At 41.9% G+C, this 21,873-nt stretch overlaps 1 protein-coding gene across 2 annotated transcripts in view; it reads left to right on the forward strand.

Moving 5' to 3' along the window:
- The window catches only part of LOC120046560 (phosphatidylinositol 3,4,5-trisphosphate 3-phosphatase and dual-specificity protein phosphatase PTEN-like), a 36,654-nt gene extending 25,937 nt beyond the window's left edge, over window positions 1-10,717 (forward strand). The window contains exons 2-10 of one of the 2 annotated variants that reach the window (XM_038991903.1): window positions 1,620-1,704; window positions 1,912-1,956; window positions 2,055-2,098; window positions 2,218-2,456; window positions 2,691-2,832; window positions 4,649-4,717; window positions 5,240-5,406; window positions 9,783-10,073; window positions 10,209-10,716. In XM_038991903.1, the coding sequence (XP_038847831.1) occupies window positions 1,620-1,704; window positions 1,912-1,956; window positions 2,055-2,098; window positions 2,218-2,456; window positions 2,691-2,832; window positions 4,649-4,717; window positions 5,240-5,406; window positions 9,783-10,073; window positions 10,209-10,394 (1,268 nt within the window). In that variant the 3' untranslated portion in view covers window positions 10,395-10,716. Of the gene's footprint in view, window positions 1-1,619; window positions 1,705-1,911; window positions 1,957-2,054; window positions 2,099-2,217; window positions 2,457-2,690; window positions 2,833-4,648; window positions 4,718-5,239; window positions 5,407-9,782; window positions 10,074-10,208 lie in introns of both variants that reach the window. The other variant, XM_038991904.1, reaches the window with a different exon arrangement.
- The last annotated feature ends 11,156 nt before the right edge of the window (window positions 10,718-21,873 follow it).

A 21,873-nucleotide genomic window follows, 5' to 3' on the forward strand; every position in this document is an offset into this window, starting at 1 on the left:
AGCAATGGACATTAGCCTGGTAGACTGTGCTTTGGTCTGATGAGTTCAAATTTGAGGTTTTTGGTTCCAACCGCTGTGTCCTTGTGAGACGCAGATTAGGTGAACGGATGATCTCCGCATGTGTGGTTCTCACCGTGAAGCGTTGGGGTGCTTTGCTGGTGACACTGTCAGTGTTTTATTTATAATTCAAGGCAAATCATGGCTACCACAGCATTCTGCAGCGATACGCCATCCCATCTGGTTTGCGCTTAGTGGGACTATCATTTGTTTTTCAACAGGACAATGACCCAAAACACACCTCCAGGCTATGTAAGGGCTATTTGACCAAGAAGGTGAGTGATGGATTGCTGCATCAGATGACCTGGCCTCACCCGACCTCAACCCAGTTGAGATGGTTTAGGATGAGTTGGACCGCAGAGTGAAGGAAAAGCAGCCAACAATTGCTCAGCATATGTGGGAACTCCTTCAAGACTGTTGGAAAAGCATTCCAGGTGAAGCTGGTTGAGAGTGCCAAGAGTGCAAAGCTGTCATCAAGGCAAAGGGTGGCTATTTTGAAGAATGTAAAAGATATTCTGATTTGTTTAACACTTTTCTGGTTACTACATGATTCCATATGTGTTATTTCATAGTTTTGAGGTCTTTAATATTATTCTACAATGTAGAAAAATAAAGAATCTGTTGAATGAGTAGGTGTCAACTTTTGACTGGTACTGGTACTGGTACTGGTGTGTGTGTGTACGTGTGTACTCAACATGTAAAGTGTTGGTCCCATGTTTCATGAGCGGAAATAAAAGATCCCAGAAATGTTCCATACGCACAAAAAGCTTATTTCTCAATTTTGTGCACAAAATTGTTTACATCCCTGTTAGTGAGCTTATCTCCTTTGCCTAGATAATCCATCCACCTGACTGACGGGTGTGGCATATCAAGAAACTGATTAAACAGCTTGAGCATTACACAGGTGCACCTTGTGCTGGGGACAAAAGGACACTCTAAAATGTGCCGTTTTGTCAAACACCACAATGCCATAGATGTCTCAAGTTGAGCGATCGTGCAATTGGCATGCTGATTGCAAGAATGTTCTCCGGAGATGTTGCCAGAAAATTGAATATTCATTTTTCTACCATAATCTGACTAAGTCATTTTATGGAATTTGGCAGTATGTCCAACCGGCCTCATAATCGCAGACCACGTGTGATCACGCCAGCCCAAGACCTCCACATCTGGCTTCTTCACTTGGGGAAACCAGCCACACAGACAGTTGATGAATCTAAGGAGTATTTCTGTCTGTAATAAAGACCTTTTGTGTGGAGATACTCTTGTTATTGGCTGGGCCTGGCTCCCCAGTGGGTGAGCATTGCTCTGAAGTGGGTGGGCCCCTTTCCTTATGCCCTCCCAGGCCCATCCATGGCTGTGCTCCTGCCCAGTCATGTGAAATCCATAGATTAGGGCCTATTGAATTTATTTTAATTGACTGATTTCCTTCTATGAAGTGGAACTTGTTAAAATGGGTGAAATTGTTGCCTTTTATATTTTTGTTCAGTGTTTGTGTGTGTGTATATATATAGGATTTTCTTCTATGTGTGTTTTATGTGTCCTTGACTCACTGGTGACCACAGATATCTATCCAAACATCATTGCTATGGGCTTTCCTGCAGAACGACTCGAAGGAGTGTACAGAAACAATATAGATGACGTTGTACGGTGAGTAACGGCCGCTCATGACCTCGTCTGGTGAGGAATCTGTAATGAATGCGTCTAGAATGTATTTTGTGACTAACATTAGACAAAACAATACAAGTTCATTATCCTGAGGTGTAGTGTCAAATATTTTGCGCCGTTGTCTATTTTGTAGCGTTTTCTGTATTTCTGTAGTTGTGTAATGTTCTGAATGTAACTGCGCCTCAACAGGTTTCTTGACTCAAAACATAAAAGCCATTATAAGATTTACAATCTGTAAGTATACCACAAAACGCTTACATGCTAATATCAATGTTTTGTTTACAAATTAATTGCTCCTTCATGACCACTGACTGAAATCCTTCCCATTTCAGTTGTGTAGAACGACACTATGATGCTGCCAAATTTAACTGCAGAGGTACGCTATCAAAAACATCCCTGACACTTCACTGTCACCTATCTCACATTTATGTTTTTAGAGCCAGGTGGCTGAAAGGGAACTTTGTGTATTTATATTTTTCTCTCTCCACCCTCCAGTTGCACAGTACCCCTTTGAAGACCACAATCCGCCTCAGCTAGAGCTTATCAAGCCATTCTGTGAAGATCTGGACCAGTGGCTGAGCGAGGATGACAATCATGTGGCGGCCATCCACTGCAAGGCAGGGAAGGGCCGCACTGGGGTGATGATCTGCGCCTACCTCCTGCACCGCAGCAAGTTCCAAGAGCCCCAGGAGGCCCTCGACTTCTATGGGGAAGTGCGGACAAGGGACAAGAAGGTCAGTGACTTGCCATGGTTGATGACTACGCTAGTACTCAGTGCGGGAAGTCTCATAAAAGCAGAATAGGTCTAGATCTTCTTTGTTTTGTCCTAGACCTGCCTTGATCTCAATACCTAATTTCCAAGACATATTTTATATTTTTTACAATCTGTATATCCTACTATGTGGTAATTATTAAATTATGAGTTAATTCTCTGGCATTGACTGTTTTTTGTTGTTTTTCCTTTTCAGGGAGTGACAATCCCGAGCCAACGGCGCTATGTGTACTACTACAGCCACCTGCTGAAGAACAAGCTGGACTACAAGCCAGTGGCTCTGCTCTTCCATAAAATGGTGTTTGAGACGCTGCCAATGTTCAGCGGAGGCACCTGCAGTGAGTCACTCTCATGTTTAACTTCACCTCTGACCCAGGGCGTAACTCTTTTAAACGGATTGGCAGGCTCTGAGTGTGCATACGGTCACCCACGTTAGTAGAGAGTCATTATATACTTTACATTGAAGCCAAGCTCTTGATCAGTTGCTTGTGCTCTTTAAGAAAGATGGTTAGTTATTAATGAGAGAGAAAATAGATGACAATCTCTACTCTCAGTTGCATTCATCAGGGCTGGGTTTTACCTGCGTATCCAAATAGTTTTTTTCTGCAGTCAGGATGAATGCATTATGTCTCAATTTGTTTCAAAATAACAAGTCACCAAGGACCTCACAGAGATGATATTTGATAGTTTTTTAAATTCTCAATACTTGCTCTTCTTGAAAAAGAACTGCGTTTATTATTGATGTTCAAGGATTTTCAGAAACTGCACAAGTTGGTTCGCACAACTCCTAGCTCAAGTAGACATATTTTCACCACCAATCTTTAATCAAACAGCTCCAATGATCTATCCTATGTCTTTCATCTAATTGAATATGTGAATTTCTATGCATGTGCATCTACTGTATGTAATTTGCTTGGCTAAACCTCTCTGTGAAACAATTATTTGAATATTTTTCCATTTTGGTCCTATTTCTGGTTTAATGTGCCTGAGTCACAGATCATCTTTCCTTTTGGTGTTTATCAATGCGTCACTTGTTTCCTCCTTGAATTCTCTGTGATGCTCTCACCTAACACCTGAATGTGCTCAACTGCTCTGCACTCACCCTTCTCTTTCCCTCTAATACTCCCTAAAGAGGGCCCTATTCTGAGTTTGACGTTCCCTTTTTACGTAGACCTAGATAGTTACATCATGTTACTTGTTAGCACTCAATCTAAAGTGTCAGCTAAATGCTGAGGTGTATTGAGTGAGAAGCTAATTTGGAGAAGACTAGGCTTTCAATGGGACTAGCATATAATACTAACATATAAGACATTTCTCATTGGTGAATGCACATTTTAGAAACAAACAGGCTAGATGCAGCCTTCTGCAATGGGGATTTGAGACATTCTTGGACTATCTAACGTTAGTCTGAAGTTCCCACGTTTTTTTTCTTCCTGTGAATTATTAATGTATCGCACCATGTGTCCTGTGTCTTGTTGACTAGTTTTAAGTTATCTCCATTTGAATGCCAAGTATGTTGTTTCTATATGTGTGGCTGCGTATGTACATAATTGATAATCTAGCGTATACAGGTAACTGCCAAAATAAAGGAAACTCCAATATAAAGTGTCTTCTCAATACGGCGTTGGGCCACCACGAGCCAGAACAGCCTCAATACATCTTGGCATAGATTCTACAAGTGTCTGGAACTTTATTGGAGTGATGCTACATCTTTCTTCCATGAGAAATTCCATAATTGGGTGTTTTGTTGGTGGAAAACGCAGGTGCGGCTCCAGAATCTCCCATAAGTGTTCAATTGGGTTGAGATCTGTTGACTGAGATGGCCAGGACATGGTTTACATAGTTTTTATGCTCATCAACTATTCAGTGACCACTCGTGCCCTGTGGATGGTGGAATTCTCATTCTATGGAGGTATAGCCATGGTAGCCAAAATAATGACCTGCCCAGCATTTTTATACATGACCCAGGAACCACACCTGTGTGGAAGCACCTGCTTTCAATATACTTTGTATCCCTCATTTACTGAAGTGTTTCCATTATTTTGGCAGTTGCCTATATATTTACTGATATAAGTGTTCCTGCTGTGTTCTGAAGGCCCAGCCAGTGCCAGCCCAGCCAGGCTGTGTGTTAATCTCCTTCTCTCTCTCTGTAAGGGGACAGTACCATTAAAAACAGGAGCGAGCCGATCCCTCTGGGCTTCAAGAAAGGGAATTGGCATTGGGGTAAATGAGCCTTTCATCCATTTTGATGTACTTCCCTCATACACTGTTCATTTGGACCCAGTCCCAACAAGAACTAGGTAGATGCTCTTCTAGTGAAGGCTAGAAGAAGGTGTAGTGTTAAGACATTGCTGTGTGGAGGCATATAAAGACCAACCAACCACCCTACTCCCCTTATGAGTAGTTTCGAACTCTCACAAATGTAATGCAGTCCGTTTGTTATTGACGAAAGTGCAACAGTCATCAGAATAGGGTCCCATGGCTTTGGTTTTGGTTCTTTTTGGGTGTTATTTGTGGTCTGGTTCTTTCCCTCACTCCTTCTTTATGGGATTACACTGTTTTCAAGAACTCACAACTAGGGTTTTCTTTAACTGTCCAACTGTCCTTCAATGTGGACATGGCAGCAACTCCAAGAAACTAACATTTGTATACTGTCTTGTTCTTTCTCTACCTCTGTTACCCTTCGTTGCCACCTCTCTCTCCCTATCTCTGCCCCTTGTCTCTGAAACACTCACGCCTCTCTAGATCCTCAGTTTGTGGTGTATCAACTTAAAGTCAAGATCCACACGTCCAACCCGGCTCACACACGGAGGGAAGAAAAGCACATGCTATTTGAGTTTCCCCAACCGCTGCCCGTGTGTGGAGACATCAAAGTGGAGTTCTTTCACAAGCAAAACAAAATGATGAAGAAGGTTGGTTTGTTCCACCCATCACATGAGTGTCCCTAGTTTCCCGCTGGATTTCCTTGGCTTCGGCCGTTTTCAATTGCTGTTTTTTCCAATTAATTGTGGTTAATAGAGATGAGCATTTTAAATGATTTCACTATTTGAATAATATTTCATATTTTTACGGATATGCGCAGAGTCGAAATACATGTTTTAAAGAAAGTATACATATTTTTTAATCCCGCGACTCGAGAGAGCCGGTGCTCTGCTGCTGTCAGCAGAAGGGTGGGGGAGGGATGGGTGTGTGTGACAGACTGAGTGGCACAGAGGGAGAGAGAGAGAAAGTAGCTAAATCGACTCGCGCTACTTGTCTACAACATATGAAACAACAGGCTACCCAGGGGTTAAAGTTCTCCATAATTGCTACGGATTTCCATCATATGGATTCTGGAGAGGTTGTTTTTGAGATCAGTGTACAGCTGGCCAAAAGCCAGTAAAAATGCAGAGCGCCAAATTCAAATAAATTACTATAAAAATCAAACTTTCATGAAATCACACATGCAATATACCAAATTAAAGCTACACTTGTTGTGAATCCAGCCAACATGTCAGATTTCAAATAGGCTTTTCGGCAAAAGCAAACAATGCTATTATCTGAGGATAGCACCATAGTAAACAAAGAGAGAGAAGCATATTTCAACCCTGCAGGCGCGACACAAAACGCAGAAATAAAAATATAATTCATGCCTTACCTTTGACGAGCTTCTGTTGTTGGCACTCCAATATGTCCCATAAACATCACAAATGGTCCTTTTGTTCGATTAATTCCGTCGATATATATCCAAAATGTCCATTTATTTGGCGCGTTTGATCCAGAAAAACACCGGTTCCAACTTGTGCAACGTGACTACAAAATATCTCAAAAGTTACCTGTAAACTTTGCCAAAACATTTCCAACTACTTTTGTAATACAACTTTAGGTATTTTTTAACGTAAATAATCGATTAAATTGAAGACGGGATGATCTGTGTTCAATACAAGATTAAAACAAACTGTAGCTAGCTTTCTGACGCGCCTCTATCTAACAGTACACTTCAAGTTACCCTCGTTCAGGATGGCCGTACTTCTTCAGTACACAAAGGAAAAAACCTCAACCAATTTCTAAAGACTGTTGACATCCAGTGGAAGTGGTAGGAACTGCAAGAAGGTCAATTAGAAATCTGGATTCCCAATGAAAACCCATTGAAAAGAGAGTGACCTCAAAAAAAGAAAATCTGAATGTTTGTCCTGGGTTTCGCCTGCTAATAAATAAGTTATGTTATACTCACAGACATGATTCAAACAGTTTTAGAAACTTCAGAGTGTTTTCTATCCAAATCTACTAATGATATGCATATCTTATCTTCTGGGGATGAGTAGCTGGCAGTTGAATTTTGGTATGCTTTTCATCCAAACGTGAAAATGCTGCCCCCTATCCTAGAGAAGTTAAGAGGGGATCCCAGTTTTACATTGCTACTATGTAAATGTATCTATATATATTTTTTTTTTCAAATGCACTTTTGCAACCAGAGTTCCAAGCATGGTTTAGGCACAGCTGCGCAACAGAGCTCTTAAAAGGGCAATTTCATACTTTGTAAAATGTTTCGAGTGAAGAATAATTGTTTATAATAATAATAATTACAACAATCTGGATGTTGAGTCCAATGGGGTAAATGCAGATGGACAAACCCCATGCTTCAGCATATTTATTTACAGCCACTATTCTGCATCAGTTGGCCTACACGTGTTGATCAAATACATGTTTATTGGTCACATACACATGGTTAGCAGATGTTAATGTGAGTGTAGCATAATGCTCGTACTTCTGGTTCCGACAGTGCAGTAATATGTAACAAGTAATCTAAAGATTCCACAACTACCTAATACACACAAATCTAAAGGGATGGAATAAGAATATGTACATATAAATCTATGGATGAGCGATGACCGAGCGGCATAGGCAAGATGCAATAGATGGTATAAGATACAGTATATACATATGGGATGAGTAATGCAAGATATGTAAACATTATTAAAGTGGCATTATTTAAAGTGACTAGTGATCCATTTATTAAAGTGGCCAATGATTTGAGTCTGTATGTAGGCAGCAGCTTCTCTGTGTTAGTGATGGCTGTTTAACAGTCTGATAGCCTTGAGATAGAAGTTGTTTTTCAGTCTCTCGGTCCCAGCTTTGATGCACCTGTACTGACCTCGCCTTCTGGATGGTAGCGGGATGAACAGGCAGTGGCTCAGGTGGTTGTTGTCCTTCATGATCTTTTTTGCCTTCCTGATAGTTTTCCCCCGGTGATGCGTTGTGCAGACCCCCCCACCCTCTGGAGAGCCTTGCGGTTGTGTACGGTGCATTTGCCGTACCAGGCGGTGATACAGGATGCTCTCAATTGTGCATCTGTAAAAGTTTGAGGGTTTTGGGTGACAAGCCAAATTTATTCAGCCTCCTGAGGTTGAAGAGGTGCTGTTGCGCCTTCTTCACCGCACTGTCTGTGTGGGTGAACCATTTCAGTTTGTCCGTGATGTGTACGCAGAGGAACGTAACTTTCCACTTTCTCCACTGCTGTCCCGTGGATGTGGATAGTTGGGTGCTCCTTCTGCTGTTTCCTGAAGTCCACGATCATCTCCTTTGTTTTGTTGACATTGAGTGAGCAGTTGTTTTCTTGACACCACACTCTGAGTGCCCTCACCCCTTCCCTGTAGGCTGTCTCGTTGTTGTTGGTAATCCAGCCCACTACTGTTGTGTCGTCTGCAAACTTGATGATTTGAGTTGGAGGCGTGCATGGCCACGCAGTCATGGGTGAACAGGAAGTACAGGAGGGGGCTGAGCATGCACCCTTGTGGGGCCCCAGTGTTGAGGATCAGCGAAGTGGAGATGTTGTTTCCTACCTTCACCACCTGGGGGCGGCCCGTCAAAGTCCAGGACCCAATTACACAGGCGGGGTTGAGACCCAGGGCCTCAAGCTTAATGATGAGTTTGGAGGGTACTATGGTGTTGAATGCTGAGCTGTAGTCAATGAACAGCATTTTTACATAGGTATTCCTCTTGTCCAGATGGGATAGGGCGGTGTGATGGTGATGGCATTGTCTGTGGACCTGTTGGGGCGGTATGCAAACTGAAGTGGGTCTAAGGTGGCCGGTAAGGTGGAGGTGATATGATCCTTGACTAGTCTCTCAAAGCACTTCATGATGACAGAAGTGAGTGCCATGGTGCGATAGTAATTTTGTTCAGTTATCTTTGCCGCCTTGGGTACAGGAACAATGGTGGCCATCTTGAAGCATGTGGGGACAGCAGAGTGGGATAGGGAGCGATTGAATATGTCCGTAAACGCGGCTAGGGATGCCGTTTGGGACAGCAGCCTTGCGAGGGTTAACACGTTTTAAATGTCTTACTCATGCTTATTGCTAGTAGTGTATCTGATAATATAGACCATGCATAGGCTATATGCATGGTCCAATATGTAAAATTATTTTATAATGTTTACCAATATGTTATTGGGCCCATTTCTGGAGGTGGAAATTGTATTTTAGATGGTGTCAGCATTTTATTTTCATTCATTTTGGGAGTAGAATGTCCTTTTTTAAAGTCACCAGAACTGACCTTCCCAGTCCCTCTACATAAAAATTATTCGGGGGTCCTGGACCTCCTAAGCAAGGGGACTGTAATTTGTCAAACTTGCTGTTTAATAAATGTACAAAATGATCCTCTATCTTTAAAGGCATGATGGTCATGACTTTCTTACATGAAAAGGGAGGTTAACTTGGCCCCAGACAAACCCCTGAGTTGGTTGATCATTGTAGCCTACTCCTTCTCATTTATCTAACTTAATGAATTGATTCGAAGTCTCCCACTTGCTACACATGGAGCCTCTGACTGTGGCGCTGCTTTGATTGACTGACGAACAAGCTACACGTGTGAAGGCTACCGGTGCGTCTTTTTTTATGTGGCGCACTCCAAAAAACTCTCAAATGTTGTTTTACGAAAATGTTTAATGTAAACGTCTATCCTTGTATATTAGTACTCAAGTAATACTAACGTCCTTTCAGATATTCGAATAACCGTACCCATCCCTAGTGTTTCATTGTGTGTCTTCTATTGTATCATACATGATCGTCCTGATGATCATCCTAATGAACAAAAGTTATAAACAGCACTCGGAAGTTATAATTGGCTAGCTTACCTGGAAATGTGTTGAATCATCTTACTATGAATAATTGAGGATTTTCACACCTATGTACTGTAATTGTTTAGTTTTTCTAAACCCGGCATTAGCGTCGTGAATATAACCACGATTATCTTCAGACAGACTCCATTACAGTTATTCAGTACCTCACCCTCTCCCTCCACTATACAGGATAAGATGTTCCACTTCTGGGTTAACACCTTCTTCATTCCCGGGCCATCGGAGGAGAGCATGGAGAAGGTGGAGAACGGGTCGGTGGTGGTGGTGGTGAACGACATAGAAGGGGTCCAGAACCAGCCCCCGGGCGGCCCCCCTCCCCATGCCCAGCCCCCCCAGAGCGCCAAGCGCAGGGACAGCGGCAAGGACAGTGACGGGGACTACCTCATCCTCGCGCTGACCAAAAATGACCTGGACAAGGCCAACAAAGACAAAGCTAACCGCTACTTCTCACCTAATTTCAAGGTGAGCCATTCAAACTAATGGTTGTAATGGATTATCATGGTTAAATTAATGAGGAAGGTACTACAAATCTTTAAATCTTTTACAAGGTTCCCTTTTCTGATATTATGGCTTACCCTTTCTCTCTCGCTGCTTTAGGTGAAGTTGTATTTCACAAAAACCGTGGAAGATTCTTTGAATTCCGAGGTGAGCACTTCGACATCCGTCACTCCGGACGTTAGCGACAATGAGCCTGACCATTATCGATATTCCGACACCACTGACTCTGATCCGGAAAATGAACCTTTTGACGAGGAACAGCACACGCAAATCACAAAAGTGTGAACTTTTTTTAACAGGAAAAAAATATGTACACCAGAGGAAATAAAGGAGAGAACTTGAATATGAACTCAAAAGAAGAACCTTTGTCCCCCTACCTCCCCCAAAATGGCAATAGAGCACCATCATGTCAAATGCCAATTTTAGTTTAAAAAAATATTATCCTGACCAATATGTTTTTATTATTTTCTTTGGCGCGGCCGTGTACCATGCGCAAAGTATTGACACTGTTGGCCCATGGGGAAAGGTGCTTGTGTGTGTGTGCGTGTGTGTATGTATATATATGTGTATGTGTGTGTGTATATATATATATATATACATATATAAAAAGTTTGGACACACCTACTCATTCCAGGATTTTTCTTAATTTTTACTGTTTTCTACATTGTAGAATAATAGTGAAGACATCAAACTATGAAATAACACCTATGAAATCATGTAGTAACCAATAGTGTTAAACAAATCAAAATATATTTTATATTTGAGATTCTTCGAAGTAGCCTCCCTTTGCCTTGATGACAGCTTTGCACACTCTTGGCATTCTCTCAACCAGCTTCATGAGGTAGTCACCTGGAATGCATTTCAATTAACATGTGTGCCTTGTTAAAAGTTAATTTCTGGAATTGCTTTCCTCCTTACTGCGCTTCAGCCAATCAGTTGTGTTGTTACAAGGTAGGGTTGGTATACGGAAGATAGCCCTATTTTGTAAAAGACCAAGTCCATATGATGGCAAGAACAGCTCAAATAAGCAAAGAGAAACGACAGTCCATTACATGAAGGTCAGTCAATCTGGAAAATCTCAAGAACTTTTAAAGTTTCTTCAAGTGCAGTCGCAAAAACCATCAAGCGCTATGATGAAACTGGCTCGCATGAGGACCGCCACAGGAAAGAAAGACACAGAGTTACCTCTGCTGCAGAGGAAAAGTTCATTAGAGTTACCAAGCCTCAGAAATCGGCACCTCAGATTGCAGCCAAAATAAATGTTTTACAGAGATCAAGTAACAGAATGTGTTCTTAACTGACTTGCCTAGCTAAATAAAAGTTAAATAAAATAAATAAATAGACATCAACATCAACTGTTCAGAGGAGACTTAATCAGACCTTCATGGTCGAATTGCTGCAAAGAAACCACTACTAAAGGACACCAATAAGAAGAGACTTGCTTGGGCCAAGAAACACAATGGACAGTAGACCGGTGGAAATCTGTCCTTTGGTCTGGAGTCCAAATTGGAGATTTTTGGTTCCAGACACCGTGTCCTTGTGAGATGCAGAGTAGGTGAACGGATGGGCTCTGCATGTGTGGTTCCCACCGTGAAGCATAGAGGAGAAGGTGTGACGGTGTGTGGGTGCTTTGCTGGTGACACTGTGATTTATTTAGAATTCAAGGCACACTTAACCAGCATGGCTACCGAAGCATTCTGCAGCGATATGCCATCCCATCTGGTTTGGGCTCAGTGGAACTATCATTTGTTTTTCAACAGGAGAATGACCCAAAACATACCTCCAGGTCAAAAAATGCTATTTGACCAAGAAGGAGAGTGATGGTGCTGCATCAGGGGCGGCAGGTAGCCTAGTTGGGTCAGTAACCGGAAGGTTGCTAGATCGAATCCCCAAGCTGACAAGGTAAAAATCTGTCGTTCTTCCCCTGAACAAGGCAGTTAACCTACTGTTCTTAGGCCGTCATTGTAAATATGAATTTGTTCTTATCTGACTTGCCTAGTTAAATAAAGGTTAAATCAAATTAAAAATCAGAAGACCTGGCCTCCACAATCATCTGACCTCAACCCAATTGCGATGGTTTGGGATGAGTTGGGCCACAGAGTGAAGAAAAATCAGCCAACAAGTGCTCAGCGTAGGTGGGAACTCCAAGACTGTTGGGAAAGCATTTCAGGTGAAGCTGGTTGAGAGAATGCCAAGAGTGTCAAAGCTGTCATCAAGGCAAAGGGTGGCTACTTTAAAGAATCTAAAATATATTTTTATTTGTTTAACACTTTTTTTGGTTACTACATGATTCCAAATGTGTTATTTCATAGTTTTGATGTCTTCACTATTATTCTACAATGTAGAAAATAGTAAAAATAAAGAAAAACCTTGAATAAGTAGGTGTGTTCAAACTTGACTGGTACTGTATGTCTCTCACTACATGACCAAAAGTATGTGGACACGTGCTCATCGAACATCTCATTCCAAAATCATGGGCATTAATATACATTTGGTCCCCCCTTTGCTGCTAATACAGCCTCCACTCTTCTGGGAAGGCTTTCTACTAGATGTTGGAACATTGCTGCAGGGACTTGCTTTCATTCAGCCACGAGCATTAGTAAGGTCAGGCACTGATGTTGGGCGATTAGGCCTGGCTCGCAGTCGGCGTTCCAATTCATCCAAAGGTGTTCGATGGGGTTGGAAGGACAGAATCGTCTAGATTGTCATTATATGCTGTAGCATTAATATTCTCTTCACCGGAACATCCCCAGACCATTATTCCTCCTCCACAGAACTTACCAGTTGGCACTATATGCATTGGCGCAGCTACTGTTCTCCTGTCTCTCCAAACACAGATTTGTCCGTCAGACTGACAGATGAACGCGTTTCCACTGTTCCAGAGTCCAATGGTGTCGCGCTTTACCCCACTCCAGCCAACGTTTGGCATTGCGCAGGGTATTCTTAGGCTTGTTTGCGGCTGCTCGGCCATGGAAACCCATTTCATGAATCTCCCGACGAACAGTTCTTCTGCTGATGTTGCTTCCAGAGGCAGTTTGGAACTCTGTAGTGAGTGTTGGACAGACGACTTTTACACGCTTCAGCACTCAGCAGTCCTGTTCTGTGAGCTTGTGTGGCTTACCACTTCACGGCTGAGCCTTTGTTGCTCCTAGACATTTCACTACAACAGCACTTACAGTTAACAGGGGCATCTCTAGCAGGGCAAAACCATTAACTGACTTGGTGGAAAGGTGGCATCCTATGACTGTGCCACGTTGAAAGTTACTGAGCTCTAAAGTAAGGCCATTCTTATGCCTATGTTTGTCTCTGGAGATTGCATGGCCATGTGCTCTATTTCATACACCTGTCAGCAACAAGCGTTGCTGAAATAGCCGAATCCACTCATTTGAAAGTGTGTCCACATACTTTGGTATATATTGTGTGTGCAGTGCTTAATTTGCGCTGGATCCACTCTGTTTTGGACTGTTTTGTTTCCGGAAAATATTTGGCCGGATCCGGTAACTCTCAGTTGCATGACAAATAATTGTACATTTTTGCGATGTTAAAATTCGAACAAAAGCGCCAAGTTCATCCGAGTTGCCAATTCGTTAATTATCCTGCCCCCACAATAAACGTAATGTGAAAAATAACATTTTCAGCTCCGGCCTAATATTCGAAGAGTAGATTCGGTTTGGGCTGGCCAGGGTTTATGGTTTGTGCAACATTGTAACCTATGTTTGAGACCAACGCGTGGCAGTGGCTCCTTGAGAAGCAGGCCAGTGTCTCTTACATAACTACAATGAGATTAACTTTAAATGATCTCTCTCCCTCTGCTGTGATAGATGTGAGCCTGCAACTCATCTCTCCAGTGTTGCACTTCATCATTTATTTCCTTATGGAATCGTACGAAGGGTTCTGAAGCAACTGCAGCACCCTTGATAAATTTAAATATATTTGCCAAAGTTATATAATTACTGCTGTCTGTTCAGAAATAAATGAAATAATTCAGAACAGCCTACTACACCACGAGAAGGCCTATTATTTAGCTACAGAGGATCAATAGCTTCTTTTTTTTTTAAATAACCTAGCTGTGCATTGTAGCCCAATAACAAGGAATAGCCTACAGTCGGGAACACGCAGCAAATCTGTCAGTGAAAAAAATGCATGCAGACAAAACCGGCCTTTCACAATATTTCAAATACAATCGAGGGAAAACACAAGTTGGAAAGCAAATGGCTCATGGTGAAAATAGGAGACTATGCTCTAGGCTACCAAAATATTTGATCAACTTCCAAATATTGTTTTACAAGGTAAAAGGGAGAGAGGCTTTTGGCATGAGTGCTTCAGCCATCACCAGGGAGTGAGCTGTGCATCATTGGGTGAGTCAGTAACACTGGAAAGCATTTTTAGGACTATTATTTCCTCATATTGTAGCCTACAATATGTTTCTCCACACACCTAGGCTATTGATGGATTTAAGGCAGGGTCGTTTTTATTGATCTCAGATTCTCAGTTTGTTGGTGTCCAAGTAGCCTGCCATTTTTATCATTTGTGTGGTATTAAAAAATATTATGCCAAAGTCTGCAGTCATGTAAAATTTACTTAGAATTGCATGAAATGTGTTTATGAAAGGCCAAATTTTCCCAGGACCCTAGGCTACTAAAAATGTTCTCCATGTGTGCAACTTCTGTAAGTGCCTCTGCTCCATGGCACTTTTTCTCATGCGTTCCAGAACCTCTGAACTCCCTAGGTCACCCCCCTCTCTCTGTTTTTGTTCCGGCACCTCCCGATTTACAAATTAAGCTCTGTGTGTGTGTGTGTGTGTGTGTGTGTGTGTGTGTGTGTGTGTGTGTGTGTGTGTGTGTGTGTGTGTGTGTGTGTGTGTGTGTGTAAACAAACTTTGTGTCAAAGACAATGGAAACGAGTAACAATCAGGAGGACTAAGCTCCTTCTGTCAAAACCAAGGCCAGTGCTGCAGTCACTTTGTTTCTATTCCTGTCTTCTCTCCCCTTTTCCTCCTCCTACCCCCTCCACCACACCTTTTCCCTCATCCTCCTTTACTGTGAATGCTTCTCGTGCCCTTTGCAGGCTGTCACGCGACGAGGACTTTTGGCCTTTGAAGTTGCATGAAGGCGGTGCGTTGGGGGCGTGGTTGAGTTATGAAGAGGCTAATGTCTAAAGCATTGCCATTCCTTTTCCCACTGTGTATATGTTTAAATTATGCAGAACAAGGCATCCCATTTAATTGTCAATGTTTTGTTTTTTTATCCTAAAATAAAAAATATTATACACGAAACAGCAGGGAGACAAGCGTTGCAATGTCAACACTTTATATACATTTAAAGGACTGTGGCAGTGTGCATGTATTGGAATTTAGCATCCATCCCTAATAAATGTATGCAATGTCTTTTCTTGCAGAAACACGTTTTCCAATGTATTAAGCGCTCAGGTTATCCTGTGGATTGACTGGTCTTTTTGGGTTGAATTGCATCATGGAGGGGGGGAGAGTAGAATATGACATGAAAGCTCATCCAATTGCAAAGCAGTGTGGACCACCACTGATGACAGACATGAGCTCTTGGATCCCTTGATCTTGTCCCACACTGGCCTACCATTATAGAGGTCTAACTCACATGCAACTACACTGAACAAAAAATATAAAGGCAACATGTAGTGTTGTTTCATGAGCTAAAATAAAAGATCCCCGAAATGTTCCACATGCACAAAAAGCTTAATTCTCTCAAATGTTGTGTAGACATTTGTTTACATCCCCCTTTTGTGGGGAGGGAGGCATTATCTAAGATGCTCTTTGAACAAGTAGTTTTTTTTGGTGCTTTCGGAAGATAGGCAGGGACTGTGCTCTCCAAGCTTCAGGGGGAAGCTGGTTCCACCATTGGGGTGCCAGGACAGAGAAGAGCTTGGACTGGGCTGAGTGGGAGCTGCCCTCCCGTAGAAGTGGAGGTCAAGAGACCAGAGGTGGCAGAACGGAGTGCTCGGGTTGGGGTGTAGGGTTTGAGCATAGGTAGCCTGAAGATAGGAAGGGGCAGTTCCTCTTCTGCTCTGTAGGCAAGCATCATAGTCTTGTAGTGGATGCCAATTTTCTCAACTATAAGCAGTTGATTTCATACCCAGCTATCATGCCAGTGGGCTTGTCCGCCTGTCTGCTTTACCAGGTTTTCTCCATCCCAGCAGCTGAAACATAGAAAACTCCACACGACTTCTTGGTAATTGAGACGCAGCCCTGGAGAGAGAGAGCTGCCTGTGCCTGGGTAAAGCAGCTTACTCCGCTCCCCACACTTCTGTGGCTCCCCAAATGAAAGAGTAACAGGATTAAGTACCATGTCACTGATAGGAAGCAGGACCCTGGCTAAAGCGAGACCACTTGTCCTCTAACAAAATAGAATATGAATAAAGTATAAAAAAAAGTGTTCCCACCACAGGGACAGTCAGTCACATAATCCCCCTCTACTCTATTAAGAGTTGCTCCCCCGGTCTCATCAAAGACACGCAGCTCGCCAGCGAATGAGTCTGGCAGGAGTCGCTGGGGCCTTACTGTAATTGGCTAGAGCGATGGAGAGTAGAGTACCTAGTATGTTAGATTATTACTGAATGGGTTGAGTTGGGAGAGATGCCTATGCCCTCTATGGGTAAATAAAGACTGAAGCGTAATACACTGGCCTCTGGAAGATTCCAGTTCAAGCTGGCAACCCACATGTTGTTTTTAAATTAGGCCTTCATCGCAGTGATATATAGATAAATAAAATAAATACGCAGCATGATGTTGGTATAGCGAATAGCTCTTCTAATATACTGGGTTTCTCATGGTATTTCCTTGTGTATCTCTCTGGCTTCACCATCTTATATACATTCACAGCACTATCTGTTAATGTGAGGGGTAGAGCTTACATCAAATATATAGATTCAAACACACTATTATGATTAAATAGGGCAGTTGCAAAGTATGGCTCAGCACAGCAGGACCTGGCAACTCTCCACCACCCCTCTGCCTGGCTGAACAGCTGTGTTGTGTTTGTAATAGGCCAATAATAAAACAGGGAGTCGAAATTAAACAAAAGCTTTAAAAAACACAGGAGCTGTAAAGTTACCAAAGACTCAGCGGCACGACTGAGCCTGTGGAAAAAGAGTACAGACATACAAACACACTACACACATTTACAGTATCATATTGAAAGCACATACAGTACCAGTCAAAAGTTTGGACACACCTACCCATTCCAGGGTTTTCTTTATTTTACAATTTTTCTACATTGTAGAATAATAGTGAAGACATCAAAACTATAAAATAACACATGGAATCATGTAACCAATTGTAACTTATCCAAACAAGACTTTCCTTGTCTGTCGAGGCAGTGTCCTCTTTACCCTTACGTTTGATATGTTGAATATTCCATGTGATTCAACTGGGGCTGTAGGAGAGTTAAGCCCAACATTTGCAATGATCTCAATATAACTTGGGCTCTATAAATACATGCAGGTCAAGCTATGGAGATTCTCCGAGTGCACCCACATGTGGGCCCTGGTTGATAGGAGTGCTCCGGTCCTTTCGGCCTCTAGCCCTCACACAGTCAACTCCATCTGTTACGTTAGTGATCACAACCCTTCTGCCCTGCACTCTACTTACCCATTACTGTACATTGCTGCACAATGACACCCACATAGGTATAGAAATATTTTCCTATCTGAATGCATCATGATGATCTTTGTTCAGAAGATATGTTATTGTGATATGATTGCCTTGTAAACTTGAGGTTTTAGAATTGTATGAGTTATTTATTTGAGAATATATACAGTACCAGTCAAAAGTTTGAACACACCTACTCATTCCAGGGTTTTTCTTTATTTTTACTATTTTCTACATTGTAGAATAATAGTGAGACATCAAAACTATGATATAACACATATGGAATCATGTAGTAAAAAATATTAAAGAAATCAAAATATATTTTATATTTGAGATTCTTCAAAAGTAGCCACCCTTTGCCTTGATGACAGCTTTTCATACTCTTGGCATTCTCTCAACCAGCTTCATGAGGTAGTCACCTGGAATGCATTTCAATTAACAGGTGTACCTTGTTAAAAATGTATTTGTGGAATTTCTTTCCTTCTTAATGCGTTCGAGCCAATCAGTTGTGTTGTAACAAGGTAGGGGTGGTATACAGAAGATAGCCATATTTGGTAAAAGACCAAGTCCATATTATGGCAAGAACAGCTCAAATAAGCAAAGAGAAACAATAGGCCATCATTAGTTTAAGACATGAAGGTCAGTCAATGCAGGACATTTCAAGAACTTTGAAAGTAATGTTCAGTCCTAATGTGAACACAATTAATTCACAGATACATTTAGTCTGAAACATTTCACACCCCTATATGCACACAGACACACAAGCATATTGCCTGTTGGCTCACACCCACCCATACAGTATGGTCCACATGCGAAGTGCCTCACTGCTGCTTTTGCAACAGCTAATGGGGATCCTAATAAAATACCAAATGGGAGGTTTAGAGTTGACATTTGGTAGGTGACACAAGTCGGAGATACATGTGTGCATGTATTAGGCTTATACACAATATACTGCACAGGAGGTTGGTGGCACCTTAATTGGGGAGGACGGGCTCATGGTAATGGCTGGAGCGGAATGGTATCAAAAAAAATCAAACATGGTTTCCATGTGTTTGATGCCATTCCATTTACTCTGTTCCAGCCATTATTATGAGCCATCCTCCCTTCAGCAACCTCCTGTGATATACCGTATTAGGAAAGGCAGGCCATGGGTTTAATAAAAGGTTAAATTAGAACATTAGAACTTATCCTAAGTGGTCTAGCGGTCTAAGCCGCTGCCTCTGGAGTGCATTTACGATGTACTGCTGCCAGCCTGGGTTTAAATCCGGCCTACTGCTCTTTCAGCACCCTGTGCTTCCTTTTGTCTCTATCCAATAAATATACAAATACTTTAAAAAAAGTATATTTAAACAAAAAAACTGACCCTAAAATTGGTTACTTTCCCTATAAATATGTGGTGATGTATCCTGTTCTCCACCCTCCCTTTTAACCCCAAGGAAGGTCTGACAACATCTCAGGGTGTTGGGCCTTTTCTTTCCATTAATCTATTGTATAAACCAGGGGTGTCGAACTCATTCCATGGAGGGCCTAGTTACTGCGGGATTTTGGTTTTCCTTTTAAATTAAGACCTAGACAATGAGGTGAGGGGAGTTCTTTACTAATTAGTGACCTCAATTACTCAATCAAGTACAAGAGAGGAGTGAAAACCCCACAGACACTCGACCCTCCTTGGAATGAGTTTGACATGTGACATAAGCCATAGGTGCATTTGTTTTATGAATCGTGTGTGTGTGTGTAGTTTGCGTGTGTGTTTCAATGTAGAACTATGCATTTGAGAAGCACATGGAAACAGTTGCTGCTGTCACCACCACTCATTCCCTACCGCATTGTTTCCTAACTCTGGTCCTCAAGTACCCCCAACAGTACACATTTTTGTTGTAACCCTGAACAAGCACACCTGATTCAACTTTTCAACTAATCATCAAGCCCTCAATAAGTTGAATGGAGGTGTGTTGGAAAATACTGCCCTACCCAACACACACTAGCCTAGCGCGTGCCCTTCCATTCCCTAAAGTGTGTTATAAGTAGAGTTGACTGGTGTCCAGTGCCCATTGCATATTGAAAGGCATGCATAGTCACCAGCACATACTGTATATGTGTACATGTCCATAAACAGTGTACAATTACAGTATAAATTATTCACACAGAAATAGTCTCCACACACACAGGAACTTGCATTTGGCTTGGCTCAGGGGTGTGGTGGTAAAGCGTCTCTCTGCTAAGTTGTGTTGGCCTGCACCCTCTAGGGGAATAAAGACCACATTTATCAGCCTTTACTGTGACATGTCCCTCTACCTGACTTTTACTCTGAAATCTTAGAGCAGGTGTAATCTTCCCTCTCTCCTCTCCCTCTTTATCAAGTGTCAGCAGAAGGTAATATGAGGCATATGGCTGCTGATGACAGCCCCTAATCCTTACACTGATAACTGATTGTTACCCACCCGCTGTAGTCTCATCCCCATACCGAGAGGAGAGCAGCAGTGTGTGCATGTGCTCATACGATAGCTACAGTATATCCTTCCCCTCACACTATTATTACCGGCATAAGGCTTGTTTTTCTTTTGAGGCCAGGAAGGAGCTGGTACGATGTACATTACTGTCAGTTTTAGATTTTAGTGATATTATATATATATCTATATGCAGGCCTCAGTCACTACCCTGAGAGCACTTGATTCAGTGTATCATGCAGCCCTCAGGTTCATTACAAATCAGAAACGTCTAACACATCATTGTGATCTCTACAGCGCTGTTGGCTGGTCGTCATTGACCTTGCGTAGGCTTAAACACTGGTATACACTGATTTATAAGGCCATATTGGGTAAAATGCCATTTTCTCTATTATTTTTTAGTCAGGTCAGTAAATAAATATCAATTACGGTCCCATTCTGATTTGCTTCTAACAGTACCAAAAATTAGAACAGGTCATGGTAGAAATAGTTTTAGTTACTTAGCTCCGTGGTCCTTGAATTCTCTCCTGAACATTTTAAAATGTGATGATCTAGTTTCGTTGGTGGAGTTTAAACACTTGATCGATGTATATATCATAGAAGAGTGTAATTGTTTTTAGGCCAGCTGTTTTTAGTCAAGATATTTTTTAATTTTTTTTGTGTAATATGTAATTGGTGTACTGTATGTGTGTTTATAGTTTTGTTTAATGTTGTGTTAGTGTATGTAAGTTGTTTTGTCTGAAACGTTGTTCCCCCTGCTGCTATTGGACCAAGTCTCTCTTGGAAAAGAGATAATCTCAATGAGAAAAAACCTGTATAAATAAAGGTAAAATAAAAAAATAAAGGTGTCCTGACCACATACAGTGGGGCAAAAAAGTATTTAGTCAGCCGCCAATTGTGCAAGTTCTCCCACTTAAAAAGATGAGAGAGGCCTGTAATTTTCATCATAGGTACACTTCAACTATGACAGACAAAATGAGAAAAAAAATCACATTGTAGGATTTTTAGTGAATTTATTTGCAAATTATGGTGGAAAATAAGTAGAACTTGCAAAATTGGTGGCTGACTAAATACTTTTTTGCCCCACTGTATGAGTGTTGCTATCTGACATGATTGATATGCAGAGAGTTATAGGAAAAAGATAGATGCTTGTTAGATATTTAAATCATGGACATGTATAGGGGGATGTGAAGTGGGTTTATGTGTGTGAGAATGGGTAATAGCATAAGGCCTCTAAATAAGATATACTGTACCAAGCATCTGAGAATTTTGGTGGGCGTACATCAATACGTCTAGGGTAGGATATTGTGCGTGTGACTATGCGTGTGGTGGTATGTTTGTGAATGTGCGTTAGTGGGTAGTGTTCATATTTCTCTGTAACCAGTGCTAGGCAGCCAGGGCTTTTTAATGGGCCTGTGATTTGACAGAATCCCGAGGGGGGAAGGGGATTAGGATTAGCAGCTGTTTCCCCTCAAACACTGGAGGCGATACGCCACATCTACGCTGCGCTGCTGACGGCAAATTAAGAGACGAATAGGACATGCGGGTGTCGTCTCAGATAATGCTAAAACCCACCCGATTCATAAATAACGAGGAATGTGTCCTTTTCTTGAACCCAGCTGTGTGAATCCACTGTCATACACATTCTACTGTCGTACACATGGGCATGCATGCAGGCACACAGACACAGGTAGAG

Source organism: Salvelinus namaycush, chromosome 4, assembly GCF_016432855.1.
Source record: "Salvelinus namaycush isolate Seneca chromosome 4, SaNama_1.0, whole genome shotgun sequence".
Lineage (NCBI taxonomy): Eukaryota > Metazoa > Chordata > Actinopteri > Salmoniformes > Salmonidae > Salvelinus > Salvelinus namaycush.